The 19,229-nt window shown below is 50.9% G+C and overlaps 1 protein-coding gene across 4 annotated transcripts in view; it reads right to left on the bottom strand.

The window, feature by feature from the left end:
• The window catches only part of DIAPH2 (diaphanous related formin 2), a 1,874,941-nt gene that overhangs the window by 772,234 nt on the left and 1,083,478 nt on the right, over positions 1–19,229 (bottom strand). For all 4 annotated transcript variants that reach the window (XM_069746079.1, XM_069746080.1, XM_069746081.1 and 1 more), the window contains one exon: positions 18,692–18,931. In XM_069746079.1, coding sequence (XP_069602180.1) covers positions 18,692–18,931 — 240 coding nt within the window. The remainder of the gene's footprint in view (positions 1–18,691; positions 18,932–19,229) is intronic.

Here is a 19,229-nt window from a genome sequence, read left to right as displayed (position 1 = left end):
AAATCGAGATATACCATGTCCAATGCCTCACCGTGGTCCAGCCTATAGCTTACCTCTTCATAAAAACTGATTAGATTGGTTTGACAGGAGCGATTTCTCATAAACCCATGCTGATATGGAGTTAAACAGTTATTCTCATTGAGATAATCCAGAATAACATCCCTCAGAAACCCTTCAAATATTTTACCAACAATAGAGGTTAGACTTACTGGCCTATAATTTCCAGGTTCACTTTTAGAGCCCTTTTTGAATATTGGCACCACATTTGCTATGCGCCAGTCCTGCGGAACAGACCCCGTCGCTATAGAGTCCCTAAAAATAAGAAATAATGGTTTATCTATTACATTACTTAGTTCCCTTAGTACTCGTGGGTGTATGCCATCCGGACCCGGAGATTTATCTATTTTAATCTTATTTAGCCGGTTTCGCACCTCTTCTTGGGTTAGATTGGTGACCCTTAATATAGGGTTTTCATTGTTTCTTGGGATTTCACCTAGCATTTCATTTTCCACCGTGAATACCGTGGAGAAGAAGGTGTTTAATATGTTAGCTTTTTCCTCGTCATCTACAACCATTCTTTCCTCACTATTTTTTAAGGGGCCTACATTTTCAGTTTTTATTCTTTTACTATTGATATAGTTGAAGAACAGTTTGGGATTAGTTTTACTCTCCTTAGCAATGTGCTTCTCTGTTTCCTTTTTGGCAGCTTTAATTAGTTTTTTAGATAAAGTATTTTTCTCCCTATAGTTTTTTAGAGCTTCAATGGTGCCATCCTGCTTTAGTAGTGCAAATGCTTTCTTTTTACTGTTAATTGCCTGTCTTACTTCTTTGTTTAGCCACATTGGGTTTTTCCTATTTCTAGTCCTTTTATTCCCACAAGGTATAAACCGCTTACACTGCCTATTTAGGATGTTCTTAAACATTTCCCATTTATTATCTGTATTCTCATTTCTGAGGATATTGTCCAGTCTACCAGATTAAGGGCATCTCTAAGCTGTTCAAACTTTGCCTTCCTAAAGTTCAATGTTTTTGTGACTCCCTGACAAGTCCCCCTAGTGAAAGACAGGTGAAACTGCACAATATTGTGGTCGCTATTTCCTAAATGCCCAACCACCTGCAGATTTGTTATTCTGTCAGGTCTATTAGATAGTATTAGGTCTAAAAGTGCTGCTCCTCTGGTTGGATTCTGCACCAATTGTGAAAGATAATTTTTCTTGGTTATTAGCAGAAACCTGTTGCCTTTATGGGTTTCACAGGTTTCTGTTTCCCAGTTAATATCCGGGTAGTTAAAGTCCCCCATAACCAGGACCTCATTATGGGTTGCAGCTTCATCTATCTGCATTAGAAGTAGACTTTCCATGCTTTCTGTTATATTTGGGGGTTTGTAACAGACCCCAATGAGAATTTTGTTACCATTTTTCCCTCCATGAATTTCAACCCATATGGACTCGACATCCTCATTCCCTTCGCTAATATCCTCCCTTAAAGTGGACTTTAGACAAGACTTTACATAGAGACAAACCCCTCCTCCTCTCCGATTTTTACGATCCTTTCTAAACAGACTGTAACCCTGTAAGTTAACTGCCCAGTCATAGCTTTCATCTAACCATGTCTCGGTTATTCCCACTATGTCAAAGTTACCTGTAGATATTTCTGCTTCTAGTTCTTCCATCTTGTTTGTCAGGCTTCTGGCGTTTGCGAGCATGCAGTTTAGAGGATTTTGTTTTGTTCCAATCTCCTCACTGTGGATTGTTTTAGAAATGTTCTTACCTCCCTTCTGAGTATGTTTTCCTGGGTCTTCTTTGTTCAAGTCTAATGTTTTTCTTACCGTCCCCTCTTCTTCTAGTTTAACGCCCTCCTGATGAGTGTAGCGAGTCTTCTGGCGAATGTGTGTTTCCCAGGTTTGTTGAGGTGTAGTCCGTCTCTGGCGAGGAGTCCATCATACCAGTAATTCACACCGTGGTCCAGGAATCCAAATCCTTGTTGCCTGCACCATCGTCTTAGCCAGTTGTTTGCATCAAGGATCCTGTTCCATCTCCTGGTGCCATGCCCGTCTACTGGAAGGATAGAAGAAAAAACTACCTGTGCATCCAGTTCCTTTACTTTCTTCCCCAACTCTTCAAAGTCCTTGCAGATTGTCGGTAGGTCCTTCCTTGCCGTGTCATTGGTGCCAACATGTATCAGAAGAAATGGGTGGACGTCCTTGGAGCTGAAGAGCTTTGGTATCCTATCGGTCACATCCTTGATCATCGCACCTGGAAGGCAGCATACTTCTCTTGCGGTTATGTCCGGTCTGCAGATGGCTGCTTCTGTGCCTCTCAGTAGTGAGTCTCCCACCACCACCACTCTTCGTTGCTTCTTGGCTGTACTTTTTGCTGTCACTTGTTGCTGTGTGCCCTTTTCTTTTTTGCTTGCTGGTATTGCTTCATTCTTAGGTGTGCCATCTTCATCCTCTACAAAGATTTGATATCGGTTCTTCAGTTGTGTGGTTGGTGATTTCTCCATGGTCTTCTTGCTTCTTTTGGTCACATGCTTCCACTCATCTGCTTTTGGAGGTTCTCTGACACTTTTTGCACCTTCTGTGACCAGTAGAGATGCTTCTGTTCTGTCTAGAAAGTCTTCATTCTCTTTGATGAGTTTCAAAGTTGCTATTCTTTCTTCCAGACCCGCACCTTTTCTTCTAAAAGGGCCACTAGTCTACACTTCTGACAGGTGAAATTGGATTCTTCTTCTGGTCGATCTGTGAACATGTAGCACATGCTGCAGCTCACCATGTAGGTTGTCACATCTGCCATGTTGCTCCTAGATCCTGCTGACTTGCTGTGTGTTTTCCTTCTTGTGTAATCTACTCAGCCAAGGTCTCTTGCAATAATGTCCTACAGGCGCGCGGTTTGGTGATGCTTTCGAAGCAGCTGGTCCCGGCTGTACCCAACGATCTTCTAGCTTAGGGAGACTTCGCTTCTCCCAGAAGGCACCTGGAATATGCAAATTAGCCTCCTGAAGCTTGAATCCCTGGTTTAGTAGTTAAAGTAGTAGATTAGTTAGAGAGTAGTTAAAGAGTAGTTATATCGCCCTCGCTGCAGCGTGCCCCATAGCCAGAAAATAGCAGGCAGGCATTGTGGTGACTAATTACCCTAGGTGCAGTACCCTGACTGACCTGAGAGTAAGGGGGCGCAAGAGAACTGCAAGTTCCAAACCGGAACTGGGAAGTGGGATATAGATAAATCCCCTACAGAAGGAACCAGGGGCAACCAAACAACCCCGGTTTGTGACAAATTGGTGTGAGTGGTGGGGATGATAAAGGTATTTTCCCCGTGAACCGTGACAGATTGGTGGGATCCTGGTGGTATTCGTGACAGTGATGCACACCACTAAGTGATGGGCACTACCCGGCGATGGACACCACTAGGTGATGGGCAACACCACAAGGTGATGGGCAACACCTGGCGACGGACAGTACCCTGTGATGGACAACACTCGGTGATGGGCAGTACCCGGCGATGGAGACCACTAGGTGATGGGCACTACCCGGCGATGGACACCACTAGGTGATGGGCACCACCTGGTTATGGACAGTATCCTGTGATGGACACCACTCGTTGATGGGCACTATCCGGCAATGGACACCACTAGATGATGGGCACTACCAGGCGATGGACACCAGTAAGTGATAGGCACACTTGGCGATGGACAGTACCCTGTGATGAATACCACTAGGTGATGGGCACCATTTGGTGATGGACAGTACCCTGTGATGCACACCACTCGGTTATGGGCACTACCCGACGATGGACACCACTAGGTGATGGGCAATACCGGGCAATGGACACCACTAGGTGATGGGCACCATTCGGTGATGGGTACTACCCGGTGATGGACACCACTAGATGATGTGCACTACTCGGCGATGGACACCACTAGGTGATGAGCACTACCCTGCAATGGACACCACTAGGTAATGGGAACCACCTGGCGATGGACAGTACCCTGTGATGGACATCACTCGGTGATGTGCACTACCCGGTGATGGACACCACTAGGTGAAGGGCACTACCTTTCGATGGACACCACTAAGTGATGGGCCCCATCTGACGATGGACAGTACCCTGTGATGGAAACCACTAGGTGATGGGCACTACCCGGCGATGGACACCACTAAGTGATGGGCACCACCTGGCGATGGACAGTACTCTGTGATGGACACCACTTGGTGATGGGCACTACCCGGTGATTGACTGACACCACTAGGTGATGGGCACCACCTGGTGATGTACAGTACCTTGTGATGCACACCACTCGGTGATGGGCACTACCCGGCGATGGACACTACTAGATGATGGGCACTACCTCGTGATGAACACCACTAGGTGATGGGCACCACCTGGCGATGGACAGTACCCTGTGATGGATACCATTTGGTGATGGGCACTACCCGGCGATGGACAGCACTAGGTGATGGGCACCACCTGGCGATGGATAGTACCCTGTGATGGACACCACTTGGCGATGGGCACTACCCAGCGATTGACACCACTAGGTGATGGGCACTACCTCGTGATGAACACCACTAGGTGATGGGCACCACCTGGCGATGGACAGTACCCTGTGATGGACACCATTTAGTGATGGGCACTACCCGGCGATGGACACCATTAGGTGATGGGCACCACCTGGCAATGGACAGTACCCTGCGATGGACACCATATGGTGATGGGCACTACCCGGTGATGCACACCACTAGGTGATGGGCTCCACCTGGTGATGGACAGTACCCTGTGATGCACACCACTCGGTGATGGGCACTACACGGCGATGGACACCACTAGGTGATGGGCACTACCCAGCGATGGACACCACTAGGTGATGGGCATCACCTGGCGATGGACAGTACCCTGTGAAGGACACCACTCGGTGATGGGCACTACCCGGCGATGGACACCACAACGTGATGGGCACTACCCAGCGATGGACACCACTAGGTGATGGGCATCACCTGGCGATGGACAGTACCCTGTGATGGACACCACTTGGTGATGGGCACTACACGGCGATGGACACCACTAGGTGATGGGCACTGCCTGGCGTTGAACACCACTAGGTGATGGGCACCACCTGGCAATGGACAGTACCCTGTGATGGACACCATTTGGTGATGGGCACTACCCGGCGATAGACACCACTAGGTGATGGGCACTACCCAGCGATAGACACCACTAGGTGATGGGCACCACCTGGCAATGGATAGTACCGTGTGATGGACACCATATGGTGATGGGCACTACCCGGTGATGGACACCACTAGGTGATGGGCAACATCTGTCGATGGACAGTACCCAGTGATGGACATCAATAGGTGATGGGCACTACCCGGCAATGGACACCACTACATGATGGGCACTACATGGCGATGGACACCACTAGGTGATGGGCACCACCTGGCGAAGGACAGTACCCTGTGATGGACATCACTAGATGATGGGCACTCCCCGGAGATGGACACCACTAGGTGATGGGCACCACCTGGTGATAGACAGTTCCCTGTGATGGACACCATTCGGTGCTGGGCACTACCCGGCCATGGACACCACACTAAGTGATGGGCGCCATCTGGCGACGGACAGTACCCTGTGATGTACACCACTAGGTGATGGACACTACCCAGCGATGGACACAACTAGGTGATGGGCACCACCGTGCGATGGACAGTACCCTGTGATGGACACCATTTAGTAATGGGCACTACCCGGCAATGGACACCACTAGGTGATGGGCACTATCTGGCGATAGACACCACTAGGTGATGGGCACCACCTGGCGATGGACAGTACCCTGTGATGGACACCACTAGGTGATGGGCACTACCCAGCGATGGACACCACTAGATGATGGGCAGTACCCGGCGATGGACACCACTAGATGATGGGTACTACTCGGAGATGGACACCACAAGGTGATGGGCACTACCCGGCGATGGACAGCACTAGGTGATGGGCACCACCTGGTGATGGACAGTACCCTGTGATGGACACCATTTGGTGATGGGCACTACCCAGCGATGGACACCACTAGGTGATGGGCACCACCTGGCGATGGACAGTACCCTGTGATGGACACCACTAGGTGATGGGCACTACCCAGCGATGGACACCACTAGATGATGGGCAGTACCCGGTGATGGACACCACTAGATGATGGGCACTACTCGGAGATGGACACCACAAGGTGATGGGCACTACCCGGCGATGGACAGCACTAGGTGATGGGCACCACCTGGTGATGGACAGTACCCTGTGATGGACACCATTTGGTGATGGGCACTACCCAGCGATGGACACCACTAGGTGATGGGCACTACCCGGCGATGGACACCACTAGGTGATGGGCACCACCTGGCGATGGACAGTATCCTGTGATGGACATCACTAGGTGATGGGCACTACCCATCCCGGCAATATACACCACTCGGTGATGGGCACTAGCCAGCGATAGACACCACTAGGTGGTGGGCACCAACTGGTGATGGACAGTGCCCTGTGATGCCCACCACTCGGTGATGGGCACTATCCGGCGATGGACACCACTAGGTGATGGGCACCACCTGGCGATGGACAGTACCCTGTGATGGACACCACTTGGTGATGGGCACTACCCGGCAATGGACATCACTAGCTGATGGGCACTAACCAACGATGGACACCACAAGGTGATGGGCACCACCTGGTGATGGACAGTACCCTGTGATTGACACCACTCGGTGATGGGCATTACCCGGCAATGGACACCACTAAGTGATGGGCACCACCTGGAGATGGACAGTGCCCTGTGATGGACACCACTAGGTGATGGGCACTACCCGGCGATGGACACCACTAGGTGATGGGCACCACCTGGTGATGGACAGTACACTGTGATGCACACCACTCGTGATGGGCACTACCCGGCGATGAACACCACTAGGTGATGGGCACTACACAGCGATGGACACCACTAGGTGATGGGCATCACCTGGCGATGGACAGTACCCTGTAAAGGACACCACTCGGTGATGGGCACTACCCGGCGATGGACACCACTAGATGATGGGCACTACCTCGTGATGAACACCACTAGGTGATGGGCACCACCTGGCGAAGGACAGTACCCTGTGATGGACATCATTAGGTGATGGGCACTACTCGGCAATGGACACCACTAGATGATGGGCACTACCCGGAGATGGACACCACTAGGTGATGGGCACCACCTGGCGATGGACAGTACCCTGTGATGGACACCACTTGGTGATGGGCACCACCTGGCGATGAACAGTAACCTGTGTTGGACATCACTAGGTGATGGGCACTACCCGGCAATGGACATCACTAGCTGATGGGCACTACCCAACGATGGACACCACAGGGTGATGGGCACCACCTGGTGATGGACAGTACCCTGTGATTCAGACCACTCGGTGATGGGCACTACCCGGCGATGGACACCACTAAGTGATGGGCACCACCTGGAGATGGACAGTGCCCTGTGATGGACACCACTAGGTGATGGGCACTACCCGGCGATGGACACCACTAGGTGATGGGCTCCACCTGGTGATGGACAGTACCCTGTGATGCACACCACTCGGTGATGGGCACTACCCGGCGATGAACACCACTAGGTGATGGGCACTACACAGCGATGGACACGACTAGGTAATGGGCATCACCTGGCGATGGACAGTACCCTGTAAAGGACACCACTCGGTGATGGGCACTACCCGGCGATGGACACCACTAGATGATGGGCACTACCTCGTGATGAACACCACTAGGTGATGGGCACCACCTGGCGATGGACAGTACCCTGTGATGGACATCATTAGGTGATGGGCACTACTCGGCAATGGACACCACTAGATGATGGGCACTACCTCGTGATGAACACCACTAGGTGATGGGCACCACCTGGCGATGGACAGTACCCTGTGATGGATACCATTTGGTGATGGGCACTACCCGGCAATGGACACCACTAGGTGATGGGCACCACCTGGCGATGGATAGTACCCTGTGATGGACACCACTTGGTGATGGGCACTACCCAGCGATGGACAACACTAGGTGATGGGCACTACCTCGTGATGAACACCACTAGGTGATGGGCACCACCTGGCGATGGACAGTACCCTGTGATGGACACCATTTAGTGATGGGCACTACCCGGCGATGGACACCATTAGGTGATGGGCACCACCTGGCAATGGACAGTACCCTGTGATGGACACCATATGGTGATGGGCACTACCCGGTGATGCACACCACTAGGTGATGGGCACTACCAGGCGATGGACACCACTAGGTGATGGGCACTACCCAGCGATGGACACCACTAGGTGATAGGCACTACCTGGCGATGAACACCACTAGGTGATGGGCACCACCTGGCGATGGACAGTACCCTGTGATGGACACCATATGGTGATGGGTACTACCCGGTGATGGACACCACTACATGATGGGCACTACCCGGCGATGGTTACCACTAGGTGATGGGCAACATCTGTCGATGGACAGTACCCAGTGATGGACATCAATAGTTGATGGGCACTACCCGGCAATGGACACCACTACATGATGGGCACTACCCGGCGATGGACCCCACTAGGTGATGGGCACCACCTGGCGAAGGACAGTACCCTGTGATGGACATCACTAGTTGATGGGCACTACTCGGCAATGGACAGCACTAGATGATGGGCACTACCCGGAGATGGACACCACTAGGTGATGGGCACCACCTTGTGATGGACAGTTCCCTGTGATGGACACCCTTCGGTGCTGGGCACTACCCGGCCATGGACACCACACTTAAGTGATGGGCGCCATCTGGCGATGGACAGTACCCTGTGATGGACACCACTAGGTGATGGGCACCACCTGGTGATGGACAATACCCTGTGATGCACACTTCTCGATGATGAGCACTACCTGGTGATGGACACCACTCGGTGATGGACACTACCCGACGATGGACACCACTAGGTGATGGGCACCACCATGCGATGGACAGTACCCTGTGATGGACACCATTTAGTAATGGGCACTACCCGGCAATGGACACCACTAGGTGATGGGCACTATCTGGCGATAGACACCACTAGGTGATGGGCACCACCTGGCGATGGACAGTACCATGTGATGGACACCACAAGGTGATGGGCACTACCCAGCGATGGACACCACTAGATGATGGGCAGTACCCGGCGATGGACACCACTAGATGATGGGCACTACTCGGCGATGGACACCACAAGGTGATGGGCACTACCCGGCAATGGACAGCAATAGGTGATGGGCACCACCTGGTGATGGACAGTACCCTGTGATGGACACCATTTCGTGATGGGCACTACCCGGCGATGGACACCACTAGGTGATGGGCACTACCCGGCGATGGACACCACTAGGTGATGGGCACCACCTGGCGATGGACAGTATCCTGTGATGGACATCACTAGGTGATGGGCACTACCCATCCCGGCAATATACACCACTCGGTGATGGGCACTAGCCAGCGATGGACACCACTAGGTGATGGGCACCACCTGGCGATAGATACTACCCTGTGATGGACACCATTTGGTGATGGGCACTACCCGGCGATAGACACCACTAGGTGATGGGCACTACCCGGCGATAGACACCACTAGGTGATGGGCACCACCTGGCAATGGATAGTACCCTGTGATGGACACCATATGGTGATGGGCACTACCCGGTGATGGACACCACTAGGTGATGGGCACCACCTGGTGATGGACAGTTTCCTGTGGTGGACACCATTCGGTGCTGGGCACTACCCGGCCATGGATACCACACTAAGTGATGGGCGCCATTTGGCGACGGACAGTACCCTGTGATGGACACCACTAGGTGATGGTCACTACCCAGCGATGGACACCACTAGGTGATGGGCACCACCGTGCGATGGACAGTACCCTGTGATGGACACCATTTAGTGATGGGCACTACCCGGCAATGGACACCACTAGGTGATGGGCACTATCTGGTGATAGACACCACTAGGTGATGGGCACCACCTGGTGATGGACAGTACCCGGCGATGGACACCACTAGATGATGGGCACTACTCGGCGATGGACACCAGAAGGTGATGGGCACTACCCGGTGATGGACAGCACTAGGTGATGGGCACCACTGTGCGATGGACAGTACCCTGTGATGGACACCATTTAGTGATGGGCACTACCCGGCAATGGACACCACTAGGTGATGGGCACTATCTGGTGATAGACACCACTAGGTGATGGGCACCACCTGGCGATGGACAGTACCCGGCGATGGACACCACTAGATGATGGGCACTACTCGGCGATGGACACCAGAAGGTGATGGGCACTACCCGGCGATGGACAGCACTAGGTGATGGGCACCACCTGGTGATGGACAGTACCCTGTGATGGACACCATTTGGTGATGGGCACTACCCAGCGATGGACACCAGTAGGTGATGGGCACCACCCGGCGATGGACAACACTAGGTGATGGGCACCACCTGGCGATGGACAGTATCCTGTGATGGACATCACTAGGTGATGGGCACTACCCATCCCGGCAATAGACACCACTAGATGATTGGCACTACCCGGCGATGGATACCACTAGGTGATGGGCACTACCCGGCGATGGACAACACTAGGTGATGGGCACCACCTGGCGATGGACAGTATCCTGTGATGGACATCACTAGGTGATGGGCACTACCCATCCCGGCAATAGACACCACTAGATGATTGGCACTACCCGGCGATGGATACCACTAGGTGATGGGCACCACCTGGCGATGGACAGTATCCTGTGATGGACATCACTAGGTGATGGGCACTACCCATCCCGGCAATATACACCACTAGGTGATGGGCACTAGCCAGCGATGGACACCACTAGGTGATGGGCACCACCTGGCGATGGATACTACCCTGTGATGGACACCATTTGGTGATGGGCACTACCCGGCGATAGACACCACTAGGTGATGGGCACTACCCGGCGATAGACACCACTAGGTGATGGGCACTACCCGGCGATGGATACCACTAGGTGATGGGCACCACCTGGCGATGAACAGTACCCTGTGATGGACACCACTAGTTGATGGGCACTACCCGGCAATGGACACCACTAGATGATGGGCACAACCCGGCGATGGACAGTACCCTGTGATGGACACCACTTGGTTATGGGCACTACCCTGTGATGGACACCACTAGGTGAAGGGCACTACCCGTCGATGAACAGCACTAGGTGATGGGCACCACCTGTCGATGAACAGCACTAGGTGATGGGCACCACCTTTCGATGGACAGTACCCTGTGATGGACACCATTTGGTGATGGGCACTACCCAGCGATGGACACCACTAGGAGATGGAACCACTTGGCGATGGGCAGTACCCAGTGATGAGCACCACCTGGCGATGAGCAGCATCCGATGATGAAAACCACTCGGCAATGGTCTGCTTGCGGATCTGGAGGTGGTAGTGGCCCCTCTCCTGCTGGGCCCCTGGACGGCTGCGCCAATGATGTGTCCGGCCCTGGCACCACCATTACGTTCAGCGCAGGGCTGCAGAGATTCGTTCACATGGTTCCACTGGTGGTCAGACTCAGAGTGATCAGTAAATGATCTATTACCCCACAGACCAGCAGTATAGTGAGATGGAAAAGGGCATAACCCTTTAAGAGCCATAATTCAAGGAGCGGGGGCACCAGGATTCAGGGGTCAGTGAGTGAAGGCTGTGGCGTCATGGGGTCCAGCTGTCGGATTTAATGACCCCATTATATTCTGTGCAGCCTCCCCTTCCCAGTGTTGATGCTGGCTTTTTAGGCACATGAAGGGAACTGCCGGAGTCTCACTAGTGCACTTCACTTTGACAAAGCCGCTCGTCAAGAAGGTCATCACAAACTTTCTGCCATTTGTGGCCCCGAAGCAAAGATGTTACCCGACAGAGCAGAATAGAAGGTGACACGTAGGCGGCACAAGGGCACCAGTGTCAAAGCTCAGCAGAAAAGAGACATCTCCCCACAAGGCACAGATAACATGTAGGATGACTGTGCACTCGTATAGTACCGTCATACAGTGTATCACCACAGTATGGGACCGGTGCACACATGAAACTCACCACATGTGCACTCGTATGTTACCGCCATACACAGTACCGGCTGGGGTGCACACATGAAACTCAACACAAAGTGTTCACATGTATATTACCGCCATTCATGGTGTATCACATTTTAATATGGAGCAGTTGAATGATTCAAACATAGGAAGCCTGACTTATTCCATTACACAAAGCCTCAATAGTATCTCTGTTATTCTGATGGCGACTTTACACCTCCCCCCTGTCATCCTCTCCACAGCTTTATCAGTCCTCACTTGAATGGTTGCAGCAGTCCTGAAGGATTTCCTGGAGGTGCAGACCCCTCACCTTCACACCTCCCTCTATGCTTCACGGATGGCACCACATACATAAACACCAGCCATCATCTTTTCCGTGTTTCATAAAGACATGGAAACTGGCATCAAAAATCTCTAGTTTTCACTCCTCAGAGCACACAACAGATTTACATTAATCTTTTGGCCCGTCCTTTTGTTACTTGGTCCATACAAGTCTCTTCTTGTTTGCTGTCCTCAGTAGCAACTTTTTCTGGTTTGCCGTCCTCAGTAGCAGCACCTTCTTGTTTGCCGTCCTCAGTAGCGGCTTCTTCTTTGCCGTCCTCAGTAGCGGCTTCTTGTTTGCCGTCCTCAGTAGCAGCTTCTTCTTTGCCGTCCTCAGTAGTGGCTTCTTCTTGTTTACTGTCCTCAGTAGAGGCTTCTTCTTGCTTGCCGTCCTCAGTAGGGGTGCCTTCTTGTTTGTCGTCCTCAGTAGCGGCGCCTTTTTGTTTGCCGTCCTCAGTAGGGGCACCTTCTTGTTTGCTGTCCTCAGTAGAGGCTTCTTCTTTCTTGCCATCCTCAGTAGGGGCGCCTTCTTATTTGCCATCCTCAGTAGCACCTTCTTCTTGTTTGCTGTCCTTGGTAGAGGCTTCTTCTTGCTTGCCGTCCTCACTAGGGGCGCCTTCTTGTTTGTCGTCCTCAGTAGCGGCGCCTTCTTGTTTGCCGTCCTCAGTAGCAGCGCCTTCTTGTTTTCCGTCCTCAGTAGAGGCCTCTTCTTGCTTGCCATCCTCAGTAGGGGCGCCTTCTTGTTTGTCGTCCTCAGTAGGGGCGCCTTCTTATTTGCCATCCTCAGTAGTGGCGCCTTCTTGTTTGCCATCCTCAGTAGCAGCTTCTTCTTGTTTTCCGTCCTCAGTAGAGGCTTCTTCTTGCTTGCCGTCCTCAGTAGAGGCTTCTTCTTGTTTTCCGTCCTCAGTAGAGGCTTCTTCTTGCTTGCCATCCTCAGTAGGGGCGCCTTCTTGTTTGTCGTCATCAGTAGGGGCGCCTTCTTATTTGCCATCCTCAGTAGTGGCGCCTTCTTGTTTGCCATCCTCAGTAGCAGCTTCTTCTTGTTTTCCGTCCTCAGTAGAGGCTTCTTCTTGCTTGCCGTCCTCAGTAGGGGCGCCTTCTTGCTTGCCATCCTCAGTAGGGGCGCCTTCTTGTTTGCCATCCTCAGTAGCAGCTTCTTCTTGTTTTCCGTCCTCAGTAGAGGCTTCTTCTTGCTTGCCGTCCTCAGTAGGGGCGCCTTCTTGTTTGTCGTCATCAGTAGCTGCGCCTTTTTGTTTGCCATCCTCAGTAGGCGCCTTCTTGTTTTCCATCCCCAGTAGTGGCTCCTTCTTGTTTGCCGTCATCAGTAGAGGCTTCTTCTTGCTTGCCGTCCTCAGTAGGGGCGCCTTCTTGTTTGTCGTCATCAGTAGCTGCGCCTTTTTGTTTGCCGTCCTCAGTAGGGGCGCCTTCTTGTTTTCCATCCCCAGTAGCGGCTCCTTCTTGTTTGCCGTCCTCAGTAGTGGCTTCTTCTTGCTTGCCGTCCTCAGTAGGGGCGCCTTCTTGTTTGCCGTCCTCAGTAGCGGCTTCTTGTTTTCCATCATCAGTAGAGGCTACTTCTTTCTAGCCGTTCTCAGTAGGGGCGCCTTCTTGTTTGCCATCCTCAGTAGCGGCTTCTTCTTTCTAGCCGTTCTCAGTAGGGGCACCTTCTTGTTTGTCGTCATCAGTAGCTGCGCCTTTTTGTTTGCCGTCCTCAGTAGGGGCGCCTTCTTGTTTTCCATCCCCAGTAGCGGCTCCTTCTTGTTTGCCGTCCTCAGTAGTGGCTTCTTCTTGCTTGCCGTCCTCAGTAGGGGCGCCTTCTTGTTTGCCGTCCTCAGTAGCGGCTTCTTGTTTTCCATCATCAGTAGAGGCTTCTTCTTTCTAGCCGTTCTCAGTAGGGGCGCCTTCTTGTTTGCCATCCTCAGTAGCGGCTTCTTCTTTCTAGCCGTTCTCAGTAGGGGCACCTTCTTGTTTGTCGTCATCAGTAGCTGCGCCTTTTTGTTTGCCGTCCTCAGTAGGGGCGCCTTCTTGTTTTCCATCCCCAGTAGCGGCTCCTTCTTGTTTGCCGTCCTCAGTAGTGGCTTCTTCTTGCTTGCCGTCCTCAGTAGGGGCGCCTTCTTGTTTGCCGTCCTCAGTAGCGGCTTCTTGTTTTCCATCATCAGTAGCGGCTTCTTCTTTCTAGCCGTTCTCAGTAGGGGCACCTTCTTGTTTGCCGTCCTCAGTAGCGGCGCCTTTTTGTTTGCCGTCCTCAGTAGTGGCGCCTTTTTGTTTGCTGTCCTCAGTAGCGGCTTCTCCCTGTTTGCCGTCCTCAGTAGCGGCTTCTTCTTGCTTGCCGTCCTCAGTAGGGGCACCTTCTTGTTTTCCGTCCTCAGTAACGGCGTCTTCTTGCTTGCCATCCTCAGTAATGGCTCCTTCTTGCTTGCCATCCTCAGTAGGGGCTCCTTCTTGTTTGCCATCCTCAGTAGGGGCACCTTCTTGTTTGCCGTCCTCAGTAGTGGCGCCTTCTTGTTTACCGTTCTGAGTAGGGGCACCTTCTTGTTTGCCGTCCTCAGTAGCTGCTTCTTCTTGTTTTGCAGTTCTCAGTAGGGGCACCTTCTTGTTTGCCGTCCTCAGTAGTGGCGCCTTCTTGTTTGCCGTCCTCAGTAGGGGCACCTTCTTGTTTGCCGTCCTCAGTAGCTGCTTCTTCTTGTTTTGCAGTTCTCAGTAGCAGCTTCATTGTGGCAAATCAACCATACATGCAGCTTCTTGTGGTCTACTCTAGACAGCTGATGTTGAGAGGTGTCTTCTATTTGATGTCTGTGCATCATTTATGAGCTGTTATCAGAGATGCTGTCAGTTTCTGAGTCTAGAAACTCTAATGAACTTATCCTCTGCAGCAGATGTCATTCTTTGAGGCAATTTTCATGAGGAAAAAATAATAGAATAAATCACCATCAGTGTCACCAGCACAACCCGCTCCCCCACCACCACCATCACACCATCCCTCCCCTGTTCATTATCTGATAAAACTGCGGAGATAAGCTCGGGGAGTGTAAACCGTCAGAGTAACAGGTGGAATCCGAGGTATATTATACTTTGGGCTGTGTCACACGTGTTTTTTAGTTGTCTCCACATTGGCTCCTCCCTGGTTTTGCTGCCATCGGTCTGAATCTACAATGTGCACATTTCAATAAGAACAAGGAAAACCATTTGATGAACAGGTATGTTCAGACTTGTTACTGGTCCTGTGAAAGTGTTTTTCTATCTATGTCGGACAGCCGGGGTACAGCGCCTGCTCAGGGGTCCACACATCTACGCTGAACCCGAACTTTCTGTTATTGGAGACACATTCTGTAACATGAAACTGGCAGAAAGTTGAGTTTTCTGCTTTTGTCTGGGGTTAGGGGGAAGGATTGTCTCTGGGGTTTGTCCTTTCTTCTGGCAGGTGTCAAGCAGGATCTCGTTGGCCTCATTGTTACATTATTAATTGTGGATATTTCTCGTTCACTTTTCTGGTTATATGGATACCCGGTGCTCGGATGCATCTTGCGGGAATGGAAACAGAGAAATGAGTGGACACAGTGAGACAGGGAGGCAGATGTTGTGCCTAATACACAGAGATAGATAGATATATACATAATAGATAGATAGATAGATAGATAGATAGATAGATAGATAGATAGATAGATAATAGATAGATGATAGATAGATAGATAATAGATAGAAAATAGATAGATGATAGATAGGAAATAGATAATAGATAATAGATATATACATAATAGATAGATAGATAGATAGATAGATAGACAGATAATAGATAGAAAATAGATAGATAGATAATAGATATGGGATGGATACATATATAGATAGATAATAGATAGATAGATGATAGATAGATAATAGATAGATGATAGATAGATAATAGATAGAAAATAGATAGATGGAAAATAGATAATAGATAGATAGATAATAGATATGGGATGGACACATAGATAGATGTCCCTGCAGATGACGGTGTGTCCTAATGATAAGATTCCTCCGCAGATTGCTGTGGTTTCACCTAAGTTTGGCTGACGCCGGTCTGCTCCTCTGCGGTTACTTCTCATAAGGCGCGTCATGTGACGAGAGGATGACAGCGAGCGGCGCGGCTGATCCCAGGAAAGGCCACAGCCGGACTAACACATCTTAATGAGGGATATTGGGATGAGCGTGGGCGGGACATGCTGTAGTGGTAGCCACGCCCATATCAGCAATCCCCGCCCCCAGGGAGTTTGCTTTTACAGTGTTGTCTACCCTGCCCCCGCCGGTCCCATTTATTACATTAATATTTCATGATCCAGAAGCAGAAGATTAGTAATCCCTCTTAGTGGGAGATTTTGATGGGTTTTGATTTAACACCATGAATGAATGTCCAGTGTTCTGCAGACTGACTGAGAGCGACCTCATGTGTCAGACACGACGCTGGCGGCAATCATCACTTTACAGGAGATGCACGTCTCCGCCAGCCTGCGCCGACCACTGACCGCAGCGTGCTTAATGCAGCAGACACGGCTAAACCAGGGTAATCCGGGCGCACGGGCGGCTCCGGAGCAGGAAACCAATCTTCTAGCTTGTATTCACAATTCCCACGTTAATCCCCCTAATCCCAAAGAAAGTCACAGACTCCCTCCGATCTACGGTATGTGGCATAAACGGACTCTGCCGCCGCAGTGTTCAGAAGGATTTTGCTTTTCATTTTCACTTCTGCTTTTCGTTTTGCAGTGTCGGTCATAATCACGGCAGCAGGATCCTGTCCCTTCTGTTCTCCTCGCACTTTTTGTTTGGAATCATCTCAGATGATCGGCTCCTTTAACAACTGAGATGTCAGGAAACAAAATTCCACCAGAGATCTACGAGCTGTCATCAAACCAATGGGAGAAATAAGAGCGGCGGTGAATGGTTTACCGGCAGGAGAGTGGAGCGGCCGAGCGCACTAGAAGGGCCCGGGATGAAGAGCAATGACCACGCAGTACTAAGTGACTCCAGCAGGAGCGCTCTCGAGTCATGGCGGAAGATCAGACGGAGCTGAACTACTGCAACCAGCGAGGTCACCCCAGGGTATCAGCGCAGAATTAAAACATAATAAAGCACAGGACAATTTGGGATTTGCACAACTATGCTGCTACTGCTGCTTTACCGTAGGTGTTTTATCTCATTCCAGAGCTGGATTCACAGCCACGCTATTCAGTACTGCTGTGCAATGCCCACCATGCTGCTGCTATTTGGTCAGTGTCTTACTTTACTGTAGTGCTGGATTCAGAGCTGCACTGCTCAGTACTTGCTGAATAATGTTCTCCATGATGCTTCATTATAGTGCTTATTCTCATCTCAGATCTGAATCCACAGCTACACTGTTAAGTACTACTTTATAACACTCTCCATGCTGTTCCTTCTGAATATGTGAAAAAAACATCACAGAAAATAAACCAGTCTTAACAACACCAGGTCAGATCACCAATGCACCAGAGCATTCAGCGTACTCCATGATAAAGGCGCGGGCAGCACAGAAGCAAAATACTGATGGCAGCAGCCGCTCACAAACCTACTAATTCATGGAGGGGCTGTGTAGCATTAAATCTGCACCCAGATGGGGCCTGTGTAGGACGCTGGTCACACTGATACGTGTGGTGCACGCTGTCCGGCTTACAGCCTGGTCATGACACCCATCTTCTGCATATGTGCTACAATCAGACAGGAGAACAGGCCTCCCTCATGCCGGATGTGTTCTCCCACGCCGTGGAGACACAATGGCCCGGCGTGCACAGGCCATCATCTGACAGGGGAAGTCCTCAGATCTACACACAGAACAGCCCAGTCTGAACAGTCACCAGAACCGACACCGACACGCCTTATACTGAGGCCGCAATATTACTGTGGAAATGGCTGACGCTGCTAGGACGGCGCCAAGGGGCTAAAGTACAATGGCAGACGCACCAGACCTTGCCAAATGTTAACTGGTAAAAGAATGGTGCCAAAAAAATACCACAAATAATAATAATAAGTACAAATAATGAATAATAACATAATTAATAATAAACAATAATAATAACGATAAGCCTTGATGCATATTCATTAGCTGCACTATGCTGACGCTGTCCCCGCGTGCGCCCACGGTCGTCCTCCATGACGCAGCGCTCCTCTACTTCTCCACCACCCATAGTGCTCCCATGACTTGGACCATCTCTTACCTTGCAGAGGAAGCTGATGTTGAAGCCGAGGGACTTTGCGTTTCTGGAGCCAGAGTTCATATAATTTCCCACCAGTAACACCAGTTCTAGCATTTTCTTGAAGTTCTCGCTCTTCTTCAGCTCCTCACAGGCCAGCGTCACCGCTATGATATCGGGCTTGATGTTGCTTATGTGTTCATCAAAGGTCAATTTAAAGAGAATCCCGTTCAGACGCGGCCGCAGCATCTTCACTGTGCTCATCTGTAATCAGAGACACACAATGAATGTATTACGGGCCCTTCGGTCCCAGTGTGGCCCCTGACGAGTCTTCACGCACACTGTCAGCACGCACAGGACCAGCACAATTATTGCCTCAAACACACAAGTGCTACATGTGGTCATAGACAGTTGGAGACCAGCAGTCTGCAGCGCGCACACTCCGAGGCGGACAGGCGCAGTCACATGTTAATACAGTTATTCTCCGAAAATTGATGGAACAAGAAATGGAAAAACTCAATACGAGCACACTCCCTCCCTCTTTTTTACTTTGAGAAATATT

The sequence above is a fragment of the Ranitomeya imitator genome, chromosome 2 (genome assembly GCF_032444005.1).
Source record: "Ranitomeya imitator isolate aRanImi1 chromosome 2, aRanImi1.pri, whole genome shotgun sequence".
Taxonomy (NCBI): domain Eukaryota; kingdom Metazoa; phylum Chordata; class Amphibia; order Anura; family Dendrobatidae; genus Ranitomeya; species Ranitomeya imitator.
This window is presented reverse-complemented; position numbering and strand designations above follow the sequence as displayed.